The sequence below is a fragment of the Mya arenaria genome, chromosome 2 (assembly GCF_026914265.1).
Source record: "Mya arenaria isolate MELC-2E11 chromosome 2, ASM2691426v1".
NCBI lineage: Eukaryota > Metazoa > Mollusca > Bivalvia > Myida > Myidae > Mya > Mya arenaria.
This window is the reverse complement of record NC_069123.1, coordinates 21,932,986-21,951,609: the sequence shown is the minus strand read 5'-3', so window position 1 is coordinate 21,951,609 and position 18,624 is coordinate 21,932,986. Positions and strand designations below refer to the sequence as shown.

General features: G+C 36.6%; 1 protein-coding gene across 3 annotated transcripts in view; it reads left to right on the top strand.

Annotated features, from left to right (window-relative positions):
- Window positions 1-17,950, top strand: part of LOC128222057 (CCR4-NOT transcription complex subunit 6-like) — an 88,093-nt gene extending 70,143 nt beyond the window's left edge. For all 3 annotated transcript variants that reach the window (XM_052930845.1, XM_052930828.1, XM_052930835.1), the window contains 3 exons: window positions 6,595-6,825; window positions 8,394-8,571; window positions 14,188-17,950. In XM_052930845.1, the coding sequence (XP_052786805.1) occupies window positions 6,595-6,825; window positions 8,394-8,571; window positions 14,188-14,467 (689 nt within the window). In that variant the 3' untranslated portion in view covers window positions 14,468-17,950. The remainder of the gene's footprint in view (window positions 1-6,594; window positions 6,826-8,393; window positions 8,572-14,187) is intronic.
- Window positions 17,951-18,624: the final 674 nt, after the last annotated feature.

The window sequence follows — 18,624 nt, the reverse complement described above, 5'->3', positions numbered from 1 at the left end:
GGTGTCTTAGTAAACAGTCGGTTTGACAACTTCAAACTTAAAAAACACTGAAAGATCATTCATAACAGACTGAAGAATTGAAACTCGGGTCGTTCAAAACATCGGTTCCATCAAGGCTTCAGCTCGGACCCCGGCGTCCTCGAGCGATTGCAGTTTTACTGCTTTCTGCCCAATAACTTTTGTAAAAATTGTTTGATAGTGATGAAAGTTGGTGTGTCAAATTCCTAAAATCCAAAAAAGTTGTGTTTGGTTTGATGGCAGGGCTTAAAACTTATAAGATACATAAACTAGGTATAATTAAGTCTTCCTAAGCTTGCCGTATTTTCCAAGAAGAAATAAGAGGTATTGACTGGTGTCATTGTCAGCGCTGTCGGCATCGGCGTTCAAAATCTTAAGTCTTGGCTATAACTCCTTTCTTTCCTTTCCAAAGTCCTTTTAAAACCTTTCAAGATACTTAAATGAAACTTGGTACACATTTTGCCAGAGACAACATACAAATCTTGCTTTAATAATTGTCAAATTATGCCTTCTTTTAAATAATACAGATTTAGTGTTGAATTAACAGTGAAGATTCTTGATGGATATTATAGTGATATTCGAGCTGATATCAGTTCCTAAGCTGAGTGGCAGCAAATAATACATGACCGTTAAAAAATAGGCATGTGTTGGAACTTAGGGAAAGGGAAAATAAAAACTTATTGAGAATATCATAGAAAGAATATTGGATCATATAAAGACAGCAATTTCCTGCATACTAGCTTCTATTTGTTCTTGTATCAAAGTAAAAAAAATATTTTCTTTGGTAATATGAAGCACAGAAGGAGACATTGTAACAGTATGTGATGTAACTGTGAGCACCATTGTCTGCCACTGTATCCCAGGTGTGGAGGGGCTAGCCTTCTTTTGTATTTATTTTGTACACTGTTGATAACAGCTGGGTTTCATTCTCACTGTTAGCTGCTTGTTCTATAAGAATAAGGTGTTATAATATGTATAACATACTGTATTTTATGCTGGAAGATTATCCTGTTAGGTTTTACAATGCTCAAAAGAATTTTAGTTTTTTAGATGTTTTTTGATTTGCTGAAGAAATCATTGGGGGTGATGTGATAGCCATGTATAGTGTTGTCGGATTGGGGTCAGTGTTGTTGGCGTCGTGGGTGTCGTAAGCATAGCCCATAACTCAAAAATGGTTCAAGATATTAAACTTGAAACACCTGTTATCGGAGACAATATGCACATGTTCAGCATGGCCCATTACTCTAGCTTTAATACTTGTAGAGTTAGGGCCTTTGGATTAAAACACGACAGTGTGCTTTCTCTTATAATTCAATCATATCAAAATATGTCTGTTTCATTTTAATAACTGAGTTTCTGTCCTAGATTTTTATTTTTTTATTTTTTATTTTACTTATGATGAGCTGATAAAGAAGACAATTCCATGGCACTAGTTCTGTAATAAAATTGCTTTTTATGCCCCCCTCCGAAGAAGAGGGGTATATTGCTTTGCACATGTCGGTCTGTTGGTCGGTCGGTCCGTCCGTCTGTCTGTCCATTAAAGGTCACTGTGACCTTGACCCCTCTTGACTTTGGGGGTCATCGGGCCAAGGTCACAGTTACATTTAACGCAAAAAAGTTAACAAATCTTCCCCCAGTGATATCTCAACAATGCTTGAACCTATGATCATCAAACTTAACATGGAAGTTGGTCCTGACCAGAAGATGACCCTTATTGATTTTAGGAGTCATCGAGTCAAAGGTCATGGTCATAACACACTCTTTCCTCACACTTTGAATGGTCATAATCTTAAAACTGCCTCAACGGCATCCAATGTCGGTGACAAATCAGCTGTCATTTCGGTCCATGCATATTTCATTCAATTGTCCATATAATCCTGACAACATGGCGCTCAGGGAGGCATAATGTTTGACAAACATCTCTTGTTTGTTTATCAAAAGTATTGTCAAATAACACCTATACTGCTGTTCACCCAATTCTTCAGTTTGGCTTTATCAAAAATAGTTTTGTTTTGGGTTACCCTACTGACCATGTATTTTTTTAACGATGACAAGATTATTAGTTTTCGAATAAAATAAATGTATCAAATAATTGTTATCTAAAATGGTCCTAATTGATTTTAATTTGATCTGAAATTAGAAGAATTAGAGTAATTGGATGGAACTGTTTTATATGGAAATAACAACTCTTAGCTACCAGCTCATTTTTTGCTCACCAGAGCACGAAGTGCTCAAGGTGAGCTATTGTGATCGGTCTTTGTCCGGCGTCTGTCCGTCAGTCCATCTGTCCGTCAACAATTACTTAAAAAACTTCTCCTCTGAAACTACCAAGCCAAATTCAATGAAACTTTACATGAAGCTTCCTTGGGTGACCATCTACAAAAATACAACAAGGGGTCACGATTGATCAACAACAACAACAACAACAAAGTGGCCGACTTCCCGTTTTGCTTTAAAAAACATCTCTGAAACTACCAGTCCAAATTCAATGAAACTTTACAGGATGCTTCCTTGGGTGACCATCTACAAAAATACGTTAAGGAGTCACGATTGATCAACAACAACAACAACAACAGCAACAACATCAAAATGGCTGACTTCCTGTTTTGCTTTAAAAAATATCTCCTCTGAAACTACTGCTCCAAATTCAATGAAACTTTACAGGAAGCTTCCTTGGGTGACCCTCTACAAAAATACAACAAGGGGTCACGATTGATCAACAACAACAACAACAACAGCAACAACAACAAAAATGGCCACCTTCCTATTTTGCTTTAAAAACCCCATCTCCTTTAAAACTACCAGTCCAAATTCAATTAAACTTTACAGAAAGCTTCCTTGGGTGACCCTATACAAAAATACACCAAAGGTCATGATTGATCAACAACAACAACAATAACAAAATGGCCAACATGTTAAAATCTGATAGTTATGTAAAGTTTACTCTTGAAGCAAGGGCAGCAAGTCTTGCTATATGGTCTCCCTTTGTTGGAGATTCCACTACTTTCTATTTTGAGTAACAAGGGAATAGATTTTAAATCTTATTAAGTCTTCAACATAGTGACTCAAAGGTAATTATTGTTCTTTTTTTAGGTTCATAGATACAAATTCAAATTATTATACACTTTATTCTTTAGAAGAAATTTCATTTTTACTTAATGATAAATTTAATAATCAGACTTTTCCATTGAACTTCATGTAGTTTATTCTAAGCTACAACTTATCTTCTGTGTGGAAATTGAATAAGGCTTAATGTCTTTTAAGAAAATTTTGATTTTGAACATGTGAGGGAAGGTGATGTTGACCTAGATGGAAGAAGCAATGATATTAGTGGAACATGCTGAATGTGTTTTGATTAGGGATGGCAACGAGTAGTAAGATTGGTACTCGAGTACTCGGACAATCTTTCGATCGATTACTCGGAAAAAATGAATTTGTTTTCGGGAAAGACAAGATTGTGTATACGTGTATCGTTCATGACGTATATTGCATGTTGGTCGTATTATTGGTCATTTTCATGTATAAATTAGACTTGCATTGTGTACTTTAACAGAAAATTAAATAAAGGAAAACAAATGTTGTTTCAGGCTTTTAATTTTGTCTTTTTCATTTCATTTTAATTATTTTATTTATAAGTATTCACTGCAAATTAGCTACAATTTAGCTGGAAAGTTAAACCCGGATTTTATTCGAGCGTCTAGATAATCGAGATTTATAAAAAGCAACAATCAGAATTACAATGAACGAACATTAATATCTTACATAAAAAAGTAATGTACGAAATATTTCGTAATGTATTATTGTTGTTTACCTCGTTAATATTCATAATTCTTGATTTTAGAAATCAACCAATCAGCTAATGATAATCTTTGCAAAAATAGTTAAAATACCCTCATAAAGAAATAAATGCTGGTAACGTTCGCTACTCGTTCGCTCGTTAGTGTCCTTTGTTTGGTAAAAGGTCTGTAATTGGTAAACAATAGAATTGTGTAGGTGAAAGTACCGCTATCAAAACTTCGCTATTTGACATTAGTGCTAATTGGAAATCGGGGCCCTTTGTTGACAGTTTCCAACTTTCAACAAATTTATGTACACAGCGGGGATTAGAGGGACCGTAAATTGTCCTCTTCGCAACTAACCAGATCTGATACTTCGTCTGTAAATCGTGTATTTGGTGATTTTTATTACAAAAAAACATCTGAGTACTTGAGTAGTGATTTGGTACTTGAGTACTGGGACATTCCATCGAGTACTCGGGTGCTCGTTGCCAACCCTAGTTTTGATATTTGATTTTAAGAGCTTAAGGCAGTTTATTGATTTTATTGGATGGTGTACTGTTTGTTGTTTGTGTACCTATACTGAAAGTTATTTCAGTGTGCAAGCAATTTGACATAGTTTTGTCAGTGTGCAGGCAATTGAACGAAGTCCTGTGTGTGTGCAGGCAATTGAACAAAGTCCTCTCAGTGTGCAGGCAACTTAAAAAAGTCCTCTCAGTGTGCAGGTATCTGTACCAAGTGCTGTCAGTGTGCAGTCAATTATCAAGTCATGTCAGGGAGCAGGCAACTCAACAAAATCCTGTCAGTGTGTAGGTATGAGAATCAAATTCTGTCAGTGTGCAGTCAATTATCAAGTCCTGTCAGTGTGCAGGTAACTGAACGAAATCCTATCAGTGTGCAGGAAACTGTGACAAGTCCTTTCAGTGTGCAGGCAACTGACAAATCCTGTCAGTGATAATCCAGGCAACATGTTTGATAACCACTCAGCTATTCTTTGAGAACAAATATCAAGCTATATTGATTACAAAGGTTAAACTCTTTTACTCAGGCGAGTGATCTAGGGCCATTATGGCCCTCTTGTTTAAGGCTGTTACCAGAAACATACATATTTTTAAGGCCTAATTGTCTGTTTTTAGCTTATTTCAAATAGGAAAGTGATGATCGGTATAAAGTTCATTGCCCTGATATAGTTCCTCTGTGTAAATAGCTGATGCATCAGGCGGAAATAAAATTTTGTCATTTTGTATGATGAGATACCATTAACTTGTGCTGGATCTTCAATAATGGCACATTATAATATATATAGCTAGTAAACTCTTTGTATTTAAAGCCCCAGTCTCACCAACCGGCTGCTGTGGTTGTTCCAGGGTAATCAGTGTTGATCCATTGTGATGCCATGTTTGGTCCGGGCTGGTCTTTTTGCAACTGTCAAGTGAATGTCAACTCAATTTTACCCAGGACCACCCCAGGTGTGTTTTGATTAATCTGGGGTGGTCCGTGTTAAATCTGGTTTGGTGTGGCTCTAGCTTTACCATGATCGCCATTTCCTTTGAATTTTGTAAGGAACTTTTCCTGAGATCGACATTAAAATCAGGCAATTTTGAAAATACAATACATGAACAATTATTGAATTATTATTATAATGTAGATATCAAGGGATTAATTATCTTGTTTCAAACAGAATTACTTATTGATTTTTGAATGACCAGTTATCAGACAAAGTAGTTGAGAAGTTGATGCTGAATATTCAATGAAACTTGTTGAATTGCTCTTATTCCTGCTACATAAGTGATATGCTCTTGGGCTGCTGTTCATTTAGAATTACAAGTAAAATGGGCGTTACTTTTCAATATCTACCATGGAGGTAAATTATACTGCACACCATTTGTTGAATGTGGCCTTTACAGCAATGTTATAAAACAGTCATGTTACCCACAAACCTTGTGACATGCACCAAAGCACTTGCGTTTAATCTCAATGACCCGGGCCGTGGGTGCCAGAACTATTACTTCTGAGATGATACAGTACAGTTTAATCTTGTGCGTTTGATTATGTTAAAGATGAATTGTAGATGAAAGTCATATATGTGAACTTGTATTAAAGTACACCAAATAACTTTAAAGCAACATCTTTTTAAAATTCTTTGAATCAGTTTTAAAGGTAGTGAAAGCTGTTTGAATAATGAATTTAAAAAAATAAACATATTAAGTTTTAGGCACATAATTTATGTGTCAAATATACCTTAAATATGTAATTTGTAATAGCAATATGTAATTATAAATTACAACATTCATTTTGATTTGAAATAATTTTCTTCAATGGATATTCTTGAAAATTATGAAGCCCCTATAGTAGCCATTGCTGATGTAGTAGATAGCATGAGGAAAAAATAGCTGCCCGTCACATGACTGTCTCATTTTTGCGACAAAACTTTAAATTTCCATAACTTTGTTAGTTGGTATCTTTTCATATTTAGAAAGCCTTGACAACTTCTTTCATATATGTTGAGAACTGATTATAAATATTTAAATAATGTTAAACTGCTTTCATTCCTTATAAGGACATCAGCTTTTCCAATCAAGACCATCACGATTGATATATTTTGTTAATTGAAGTTATGACAATCTGAAAATAGGGAGGTGGAAATCAATGTAAAATTCTACATTTTTTGTATTGTTGTAACAATGCTTTAACTGACTAGATGCTTCTCTTTCATTCTCGTAGAGGCTGTCATTTTGGGAAAACATGTAGCAGCTGAAAAACAATTTTCTCATACAAGCTGATCCTGTGTGTTTTTCAGGTGGTTTGCCACCGGAGGGGAAGATAAACCAGCGTCTGCTGATCACAACGGCCCACATGCACTGGGACCCAGAGTTCTCGGACGTGAAGCTCATCCAGACCATGATGCTCATGTCTGAGCTGAAGAAGGTCGTAGAGGAGAGTAACGCATCCATCCAGTCCACTGAGCAAGGCGACTGTAATTCCATTCCTATCATCCTCTGTGGTGATCTCAACTCCCTTCCTGAGTCAGGTATGAAAAATCCATGATATGGGGTGGGCTGGACAAGATTTATGCCAGCTGCTAGTGGTGGGTTCAGGTTGCAACATTAAAGGCAGCAGGCTGGGGTGGGTTAGGTGAACATTAATGCCAGCTGCCAGCTGCTAGATGTTGGTTGGAGCACATAAGATTTTGCGTGCTGATTGAGGTGGGTTAGGGCAACAATTTTGTCAGCTGCTTGGGTTGGGTTAAGGGAATCATTTATGCTAGATGCTATAGGTGGGTTTGGGCAACATTTAAGCCTGCTGCTGGGGTAGGTCTGGGTTTTTTGTGCAATGAACCTCGTGAGATGCATAAATGCTGGCAGAGTTATTGATATAAAACAGTTCTGAAATAAAGATGGTGAAATCACATTTCTGATTCTGACAACATAAATTGCATGCACATGATACCCTTGCTTTACTCAGAGATAATTCCTTTGTCATGAACAAAAGATTTAATCCAGGTAATTTCAAAAGATCAAGCTTTATAAAGTAGCACAGGTAATAAACTAGCTAGCTTACCCCTCTTTATCCAGCAGTTGAGCAAGAAGCCTTTTCCAGTATCCAGGCTAAGGCAACCTAAGACAAGAAAATAAATCCAGCTTTGTCACCATTTATGTTTTGTCTAGTGTATCAACAAGATTCTACTGCTTACTGCTCTCACAAGTTCTTAGCTTTGTTTTTCATTTGAGGTTGATGAGGTGTTTTAAGGAATCTTAGCTTAGAAAGCACCATTGAGCCACCTACTTAATCCTATTCTTTCATTTCATGAATTCACTTTGAAGTGACCAGAGATGTATATTTCAGCTCTGATTTGTGTTGGACCACCTACTTGTACATATTTTTCTTCAATCATTTGTCCATTATAAGAAATTTTAGAATACTATGTCATCAATCTCTCAATGATAATCAGATATAAGGGATAATTTTGCAAAGAGATTAGTGTATGATATAAATCTCACAAAAAATCATAACACTTTCATATAAAACCTTGAAATAATATGTGCACAAAAATGTCCCACTCTTTGATTGCCATAGAAATGGATTGTGTTCATCTAAATCTATCAGAAAAATGTGTTGTCCTTCTGCTGTAGAATATTCCTTTTATTAAACAGAAAGCTGTTGTTGGAAGTTTGTGGCTCAAATATAAAAATGCTGCACTCAAGTAAAAATATAGATGTACCTTTTGCTACAGTGAAAAAGTTGTCCGTATTTTGAATCAGTGTGTAAAAAAAACAAAAACCACACAAAAGAATAATATAGATGGTAGAAATACTGGGCATGCTGGTTAAATCATGTCTGTTATTGTGTGTATGACTTTGATTCCACAAAAGTTATGTCTCACACAATGATGTAGTTAACAATCAACTCAGAGGTCTTGGGTTCAATCCCCACCAGGTTAAGAGTGATGTAGGGGTATAGGTGTCCACCTCCCATACAGATGTTGTAAACAAAATCTGCACCTTGGAAAGAGTTTTCTAGTAGTATAGTAAACACCTCACGCCTTAAAGCTCATGCCTAAACAATATATAAACTAAACATGCCAACTTGCTGTTGCAGGTGTGATAGAGTACCTGCAGACAGGGAAGGTTCCTAGCAACCACATTGACTTCAAGGAGCTTGGTTACGAGGCCAGTCTCCAGGCCTTCAACTGTCACGACACATCCACACATCTTACACATATGTTCCGCCTTGCTAAGGCATACGAGGACAACATAATGAAATACACTAATTACACGTAAGTATAACTATTTTATTCGATGTAGCATTTTCATACCCCTAGATATATAATCTTATGTCACATGTAGTGCTGAAACTTTTGCAACTACATACAGTTCACTTCATAGATATGTTGGTCAGCATTGTCTGTTGTGCACCTGCTTTTTTGGTCACATTTTACTCAGGCTAACATAAGTTATGGGCTTTGACTCGGAAAAAAATATCTGAAAAATCTGATGTCACAAAAAGTTTCAAAAGTGTTTCTTCTACACTTATGAAACTTTAGATGAATGTTGGTCAGCATGGGAAAAATTGTGCGCCTGCAATTTTGTTGACATTTCATTTTGTCTAAAGAGAGTTTCCTGACATCATTTTTTTTCTTTCTGAGAAGCTTGTTTCCAATGTAGCACCAAAAGTGTTGCACCTAAACTCATGAAACTTCATAGGAATATTGGTCGGCCTAATTTGGTGGGATCGTGCCATTTCTTTCAGCTATCACTGTTGTTTTCCATATCTCAACAATTAACCATTCCTGTGTTCAGGCATTGTCTGGTGCTATTCATCACAACTGTGATAGCTGTAGTTGTGTTTGTTAATGTACAAATGATTTTTGCAAGCAGTGCTATTTCTTTCAGACAAGTGATTACCAGTTCTGTTACAAGCAACAACCAGTTCTGTTACTTTCTTACCAGCAACTACTGTGAAATCATTTATATTTGTGAGCTTGAAATTTCATGGTTTTACGAAAAATAACAATTTCATTTATTGAAAATAAATAATCGAAACTGTGATCCTAAATCGTCTGCAAAATCACCATGCGCCGATCTCGTGCTATGTATCATATACAAAATGCAGTGTATGGACTACAATGGGACAATTATCGCAGATACCCATGTCAATTTTGGCTTGATCAGTAATTCATAAGTACAGATGCACCATAACAAGGATATAAAATAGTGAAGCAATTGAATGTCAATGAAGAGTTTTTGCAAACTGTGAAAACACAGGAAGAGCATTTAATTAAATAATCGATTAGATATTATCAAAGAAATAAATCAAGTGGCGACTCAAACACAGTAATAATAAGCACATTTTACATGTGCCGAACAGATGCTTGATAATCAGCTTGTTTTAATGTTCTGCAATGACTGGCAATGTCATACAAAAAATTGCATGCAAGTACTTATAATTGACTTTAATTTATTATCGTTGAGGTTAAATAATATAAAATATAAAACATTATTTATAGTAAAATAAACAATGAGCTAGGTGCTTTAACTCGCTTGTAAGTTGTATACCACGACCATGTATATTTATGTGAATACATTTATACCCTTTTACATAGCCAGTATGATTTCAGAATTAAAGGTCCAATTTTCGTTGGGATCTTGAATTCGTGGATAAGCCAACCCATGAAATCCATGAAAATCAATGTCCTACAAATATTTATGATTTCACAGTAATAGTTCTGCTTCTTTCTGACAAACAACTACCAGTTCTGCTACTTTCTTACAAGCATCTACAAGTTCTGCTACTTTCTTACAAGCATCTACCAGTTCTGCTCTTTTTATCCCCCCCCCCCCCCCCCCCCCCCATTGAAAAGGCGAGGGGATATAGTAATGGTAGGCGCGTTTCTGTGCGTCTGTGCATGTGTGCGTGCGTCCCACATTCATTTCTTTGCATCTCCTCTTACATTTCTCATGCCATTTCTACCAAACTTTCACAGATTGATGATCATAAAGTGAAGCAGCGCATATTGTCGGGCTTTCCCGATTCGATCATTTTTGAAAGAGTTATTGCCCTTTGCTTATTTTACATTTAAAATTGGTTTCTTCGCAACTCCTCTTACGTTTTTCATGCGATTTCTACCAAACTTTCACAGATTGATGATCATAAAGTGAAGCAGCGCATATTGTCGGGCTTTCCTGATTTGACCATTTTTGAAAGAGTTATTGCCCTTTGCTTATTTTACATTTAAAATTGGTTTCTTCGCAACTCCTCTTACGTTTTTCATGCGATTTCTACCAAACTATCACAGATTGATGATCATAAAGTGAAGCAGTGCATATTGTCGGGCTTTCCCGATTCGACCATTTTTGAAAGAGTTATTGCCCTTTGCTTATTTTACATTTAAAATTGGTTTCTTCGCAACTCCTCTTACGTTTTTCATGCGATTTCTACCAAACTTTCACAGATTGATGATCATAAAGTGAAGCAGCGCATATTGTCGGGCATTCCCGATTCGACCATTTTTAGCTTGACTATTCGAAGAATAGGTGGGCTATACTACTCGCCCCAGCGTCGGCGTTGGCGTCCGGTTAAAGTTTTAGGGCAAGTTGGGATTTTCACTTATAAGTCCAATACCCTACATTCAATTGACTTAATACTTCACACAGTTGTTCAGGGCCATCACATGATGAGGTTAGATAACTCCATATTATTCTTTACACAGATTATGGCCCCTGATTGACTATGGAACTTAGGTTAAATTTTTAGGGCAAGTTGGAATATTTATTAATAACTTCTATATCCTTTGTTTAATTGACTTAATACTTCACACAGTTGTTCAGGACCATCACACAATGAGGTTACATAACTCCATATAATCCTAAATACAAGTTATGGCCCCTGATTGACTTAGGTTAAAGTTTTAGGGCAGGTTAAAGTTTTATGGCCAGTTGGGATTTTCTCTTAAAACTCCAATACCATTAATTCAATTGACATAATACTTCACACAGATGTTCAGAGCCATCACATTATGAGGTTAGATAACTCCATATTATCTTTTATACAAATTATGGCCCCTGATTGACTATGGAACATAAGTTAAAGTTTTAGGGCAGGTTGGGATATTGTTTAATAACTTCTATACCCTTCATTCAATTGACTTAATACTTCACACAATTGTTCAGGACCATTACCCAATGAGGTTACATAACTCCATATCCTTAATACCAGTTACAGCCCCTGATTGACTTAGGTTAAAGTTTTAGGCAAGTAAAAGTTAAGGGCAAGTTGGGATTTTAATAAGAAACTTCTATACCGTTCATTAAATGCACTTAATAAAATTCAAAATTATTTATGACCATCTTACAACAAGAAACATAACTCCGTTTTAAGCCTAAATACAAATTATGGCCCTTGAATTTTTTTTTTTTTTTTTTTTTTTTTTAAATTTCCTTTGAAAGGCATATTTGCATATTCTTAACCACATTTTCATAACGGGAAATCAAGTTATTTGAATGACTTGCAACGTTGTTTGGGCGGGCTGGTGGGAGGGCAGCATCAAAGTCACCTTATGTATCGATTAATTGTAGTTAGGTTTGACATAAAGAGACCAAACTTGGTATTATTGCATCGTTATCGTATTCTAAGTCAAAGCGGCGTAGTCGAGCGCGCTGTCTTACGACCGCTCTTGTTGAAAGAGTTATTGCCCTTTGCTTATTTTACATTTAAAATTGGTTTCTTCGCAACTCCTCTTACGATTTTCATGCGATTTCTACCCAACTTTCACAGATTGATGATCATAAAGTGAAGCAGCCATATTGTCTGGCTTTTGCGATTTGACCATTTTTGAAGGAGTTATTGCCCTTTGCTTATTTTACATTTAAAATTAGTTTCTTCGCAACTCCTCTTACGTTTTTATGCGATTTCTACCAAACTTTCACAGATTGATGACTATAATAGTGACGCAGCGCATATTGTCAGGCTTTTGCAATTTGACCTTTTTTGAAAGAGTTATTGCCCTTTGTTTATTTTACATTTAAAATTGGTTTCTTCGCAATGACGCAGCGCATATTGTCAGGCTTTTGCGATTTGACCTTTTTTGAAAGAGTTATTGCCCTTTGTTTATTTTACATTTAAAATTGTTTATGGGCTTTCATGAAGGGATTCTTTTAGGAAGAGTTATTGCCCTTTCTTAATTTTACGCATTTCTTATGTTCCTAAGAAACTACCCTTACCATTGATTGGCTTTCGTTACAAAAAATGCCCCCATAGGCGGGGGATATAGCTGTCTGTGACCGCTCTTGTCTTACAAGCATCTACCAGTTCTGCTACTTTCTTACAAGTTTTTACAAGCATCTACCAGTTCTGCTTCTTTCTTACAAGCATCTACCAGTTCTGCTCTTTTCTTACAAGCATCTACCAGTTCTGTTTCTTTCTTACCAGCATCTACCAGTTCTGCTATTTTCTTACAAGAATCTACCAGTTCTGCTATTTTCTTACCAGCATCTACCAGTTCTGCTATTTTCTTACAAGCATCTACCAGTTCTGCTACTTTCTTACAAGCAACTACCAGTTCTGCTACTTTCTTACAAGCAACTACCAGTTCTGCTACTTTCTTACAGGCATCTACCAGTTCTGCTATTTTCTTACAAGCATCTACCAGTTCTGCTACTTTCTTACAAGCATCTACCAGTTCTGCTACTTTCTTACAAGAATCTACCAGTTCTGCTACTTTCTTACAAGCAACACAAAATTCTGTTACTTCCTACAAGACTTAGTGTTTACCAATTCTTTTATATTTATGCCCCCCTTCGAAGAAGAGGGGTATATTGCTTTGCACAGGCATGTCTGTATGTCGGTCGGTCGGTCGGTCGGTAGACCAAAGCTTGTCCGAGTGATAACTCAACAATTCCTGGACGTATGGTCATCAAACTTGACATGAAGGTTGGGCCTGACCAGTAGATGACCCCTATTGATTTTAGGGCTCATCGGGTCAAAGGTCAAGGTCACAGTGACCTTTAATGGTAAAGTAATTTTAAAGCTTGTCCGAGTGATAACTCAACAATGCCTAGACCTATGGTCATCAAACTTGATATGGAAGTTGGGCCTGACCAGTAGATGACCCCTATTGTTTTTGGGGGTCATCGGGCCAAAGGTCAAGGTCACAGTGACCTTGAATGGTAAAAGGTTGTCCGAGTGATTACTCGACAATGCCTGCACCCATGGCCCTCATTCTTGACTTGGAGGTTGGGCCTGACTAGTAGCTGACCCCTATTGTTTTTGGGGCTCATCGGGTCAAAGATCAAGGTCACAGTGACCTTGAATGGTAAGAGGTTGTCCAAGTGATAACTTAACAATGCCTGCACCCATGGCCCTCATAATTGACTTGGAGGTTGGGCCTGACCAGTAGATGACCCCTATTGTTTTTGGGGGTCATCGGGCCAAAGGTCAAGGTCACAGTGACCTTGAATGGTAAAAGGTCATAGAGTCAAAAGTCATGGTCATAACACACTCTATCCTCAAACTTTGAATGGTCATAATCTTAAAACTGCCTCAACGGCATCCAATGTCAGCGACAAATCAGCTGTCATTTTGGTCCATGCATACAATGTATTTCATTCAATTGTCCATATAATCCTGACAACATGGCGCTCAGGGGGGGCATAATGTTTGACAAACATCTCTTGTTTGGATAACTTTGACTGAACCAAAAACCTTAATTGATCTTATTCAATTGGCTGCATGGATCTTTAGAATTGTATATAATTTACTGACATCAATTTTGGTAGTATTGTTCATATTTTGCCAGTATTTAAAATTTGGGCAAGTTCAGAACATTTCAAAACTAATAAGCCAAACTCTTTCAGTTACAGTGATACGAGTTTAAATTTTCTGCTATTTGTTTCAGGTTTGAGTTTAAGGGTATTATCGACTACATCTTCTACTCTCGCAAATACATGAACCTGCTTGGTGTACTTGGGCCTATGGATGAGAACTGGTTTATTGAGAACAAGGTTGTTGGCTGCCCACACCCGCATATCCCCTCGGATCATTTCTCGCTGTTTGTCGAGTTTGAGATGCCTGTGCCGTACCCAGACATCAATACCATTCTCAAGGAAGATTCTCACAAGCCAAGCTCCCTCGGTGCAATTGGCAGTGGCGTCCACAGGGAAAATAAAAACAGATAGCTCCTCCGCTGTGTCCTTCAATGCCCTTATTCATTATTGGAATGTGTACTGGTCTCTGCCATTGAGAAGGGAAATTCATTCACCAGGTGTTGATGCTCCTGTCACTTTCAGGTCTTTCATTTTTTGTCATTTTTTTTCAAAAGTATCAATAAGAAATCAACAATCTTGTTTTGAAGAAAAGGTTAAAAAGTTATTTTTAGAAATGAAGTGTAAAAGGATTTAAGCATTAAAACATGGTTTTATAAATTATGTTGTACAGATCTTGTTTTCATGTATTTGAGAAAGTGTAGATTTGCTCAAAAATGTTGTTCAGGTCAACTATTTGATGTTGTATTTTTACCAGCCAACAAATGACACAAGTCGTTGAAAATATAAAAGACAATGTTTTATCAGAATTAACCTTAATATAAGAACCTAAGCAACCCTAAATACGATTAATCTTACCGAAGGACCATACTTTGTCAGTGCAACACCATATATTTTAAGATGTCTTTGAGCATTATTGATTATATAACTATACAAACTAAGCAATCATAATATCCAGACTTAGACAAGGGTGTAATCCACTGATTATAATGTTGTAATTCCAGGTTGGCATAATGTCCAGTCTACTGACATGTTCTAGGGCATTAGTCCAAACATTTAGTACCAGTATAAATACAGATAATGATCAATTCTCTCCGGTGACCAGTATTAATGATCCCATTGTTCTTATATATCTTCAACTATGATTTATTTGGTGCTTTGCCATTTCTCCTCAACACTGTTGTTTAGATATGATATTTAAGGTCAGAACTGGCTGTCTTCTCTGTGTTTCCAAGCTTTTAAGGGGCGGGAGGGGGGGGGGGGGGGGGGGCAGCATTGTAATATAAAGTTTTTAATGTTATTGTTTAGCTGCACTATCTGCTATCCTTTGGGAAAAAAGAAGTTATTATTCAATTATGGTTTGAGATACTCTTGATAAAGCAACAGCTTTTAAATTCTATAGGATGTGTCAGCTTTTAAAAGGAAACTCAACTTTGTAACTTCATAGAACTAAAACCGTTTGTAAATTTGTTTCTCTTTAGGTATTAGACAAACAATCATAATTTTTCCCATAATTTTAGAAATGTCAAACAGTGTTATTGAGTAACAACAGGTTTACCGAAGCTAGTTATTCAAGCTAGTTATTCAACGTTACTGTAATTATTGATTCCTTTATCAGGGCATCAAATTCCTGTGTGCCCTTCGAGGTCCTGCATGTTGTGTTTAACACATACCTTATAATACAATGCAAGATATTGGTAGCCATAAACATCACATCTCATGTTTAATGATCACACATATGATCAGTCACACGTTTACCCTGCATTTGGTCCATTGCGTTCACCTCTGCTGCAGCTAAGTTAATATCAGGGAAAAGTTGAGCTATCTGTGTCTTATCTGAGTCTCATATAAGGGTTTATAAGTCCCACCCCCTCCATCAGTGGCATACAAGGGAACCAGTGACATACATAGGTGTATGTACCCCCATCCTCTCCAGTGGCATACAGGGGTGTATTTACCCTCACACCTCCAGCAGACACAAGGGTTTATAAACCCCTACTCCATCAGTCACTCACAAGGGTGTATTAACCAACACCCCCTCAATCAGTCACACACAAGGGTGTATTAACCAACACCCCCTCAATCAGTGACATACAAGGGTGTTTTAATTCCCACCCCCTTTATCAGTGACATACAAGGTTGTATTTATCCCTACATATTAATTAGCCACATAAATGGGTTCTTTTCACCACAATTTCTGCAATAAGCAACATACAAGGGTGAATATACCCTTACTCCCTGCCCCATTCGGCCTTACACCGTCCACACACCCTCCAGCTACCCATTGTGTTAGATTGACTGCTTTATATCACAACACTCGTATCATCACATCTTTAAGTGGCTTTTTATTGGTTCATCATCTTGCATACAGAATTTGCTTGGTTTAACATTTTTGGCTAGAACAAGAACAAATACATACCCATATTAACAACTTTGATTAATCTAATAATATGGCTCTTCTTAATACCTTATGGACTAGTCTTAAACATGCTTCTAGGTTCTAATCTTACCCTGGCAAGTAATTCATTAAATGTGTTTAGTTGTCATCATTATTGAATTGAACATGTTGTTTGTAATGTATACTCAGTATAGAGATGTATTGTTTATTAGTTGTTTAATCTGATAGGTGCCGTTTGATGAATTGCATGCAGTAAAGGAATAATTGCCGTTCAGAGTTATGCTTTCTTCATTTTAAAGCATCATTACAGTATTCCACATGGGCATTAATTCACGTCTAGTACCATTAAGCCATTTCGAAATTCCATTCACATTCAGGCAGTGTTGGACACTAACATATGTGGGGCATAGCTAAATTATTGAGAATATCACAAGCATACATGTTCAAACTCTAGCTTTATCATATGGAATACTCCATAATTATAGTCTTGTGAACACCCTGATCTCAACATTATGTTGCTGTATACCGCTGGATCAGAATCTTCCTTAGACAGCTGAGGGCTTTTTCTCAATTTGTTGTCCAAATCTTAAACTTGCACAAAAGAAAGTCTTTTCACTGACATTAAAAAAACACAATTTCTTGCAAAACATCTGATTGCAAGATTGCATCCAATATGGCTGCCATTTACATAGAAAGTATTGTTAGAAGTGGATTTTCTGTTTTGTCAGTCAATATACTTTGCTGAAAGTTTTAAGTTTGGAAAAATGTTGGATTTAATGGATCTTTGCTGTTGAGCTTTAACATGTTGCTTGTATATAACAAAACGATCTGACCCCTTAGAATGGAGAGTGGTGCCTTGTGGGTGCATGTACATTTGCTTTTCTCTAGTAAATAAAGAATTCAACTGAATTTCATGTAGTTGCTTTGCCTTTTGCATAATTCCAAAATAAAGAATTAGAGGTGAAACATTACATTTGTACAGTTCATATTTTTTAATATTTTTTTTCAAGTTTGTATATTATACTGGTACATGTATATGAATGGTTTTCAGTAACTTATTTTATGGTATTTTAACTGTTTTTTATTCAATCTTTTAATTCCTCTTATGTACTGAAATGTGCTGACAATTTTATTAAACATGTAGACACAACGACAAAACATTTACATTATTGACAACTAAAACCCTGTCTAGATCTCTTCATAAATGAAGTATCAACACATATGATGGCATTTCTGGTTAAAACATATTTCTCTCCAAAAATAGCCATAAATGAAATTGCGTTAATCCCTGCAGATAACTTACTCTTATTTCTTACATACATGGATTGTCAGTAAGACCTAAAATATGATGAGATGTTTTTTGTCAGTTTTGAAAATGAATTGTACAGATTATGTAATGTAGTGTAAATGATGCTTGCATGTTTAATTTTTGTAATATTGATCATTGTGAAATGAAAATGTCCTTTGTGACTTAAATAAAATATTTGATAAAAAAAACACACGAATATTATTGTGCTGTGTTTGAAATGCTTGCAATTGGCTGAACAAGATGTGGTAGGCCTGGTGTCCCGTCACACCCCTGAATGATCTTGTGTCGCATATACCTCCAAAAGTATTGCACCTACACATATGAAACTTAAAAGAAATGTTAGACCGCGCCGCATTGGCTGTTATGCACATGCCATTTCTTTCAGATTTTTTTTGGTCCTGCATGAGTGATAGCCCTTGAACTAGTTAAAAAAAAATCTGAAAAAACTATACCAGAAGTATTGTCACCACACTAAAGACACATCATGGAAATTTTGGGGAGCAAGGGCTGTGCTGGTGACAATTCCTGATTTTACAAGAGTTAATGCCCTTGACTTAATAAAGAATGGTCTGTGAGGCATGTATGTAACCGTCTCCATGGCCTAGTGGTTAAGGCGTCCGCCTACGGAGCGGGAGGTCGTGGGTTCCATCCCTGGCCGCGTCATACCGAAAGATGCTAAAAGTTGGTACAAGTAGCTCCCTTGCCTGGCGCTCGGCATTTAAACACAATTTAAGTCGTGATGGCGTCACGGCAGGGTCAAGCTATAAATGCAGCCAATGGGCGTGGGCAGACCTTGATAAACTCAAATAAACAAACAAAAGCATGTATGAAGCACTGAAAGTATTGTAGCTATTTTATTGAAAC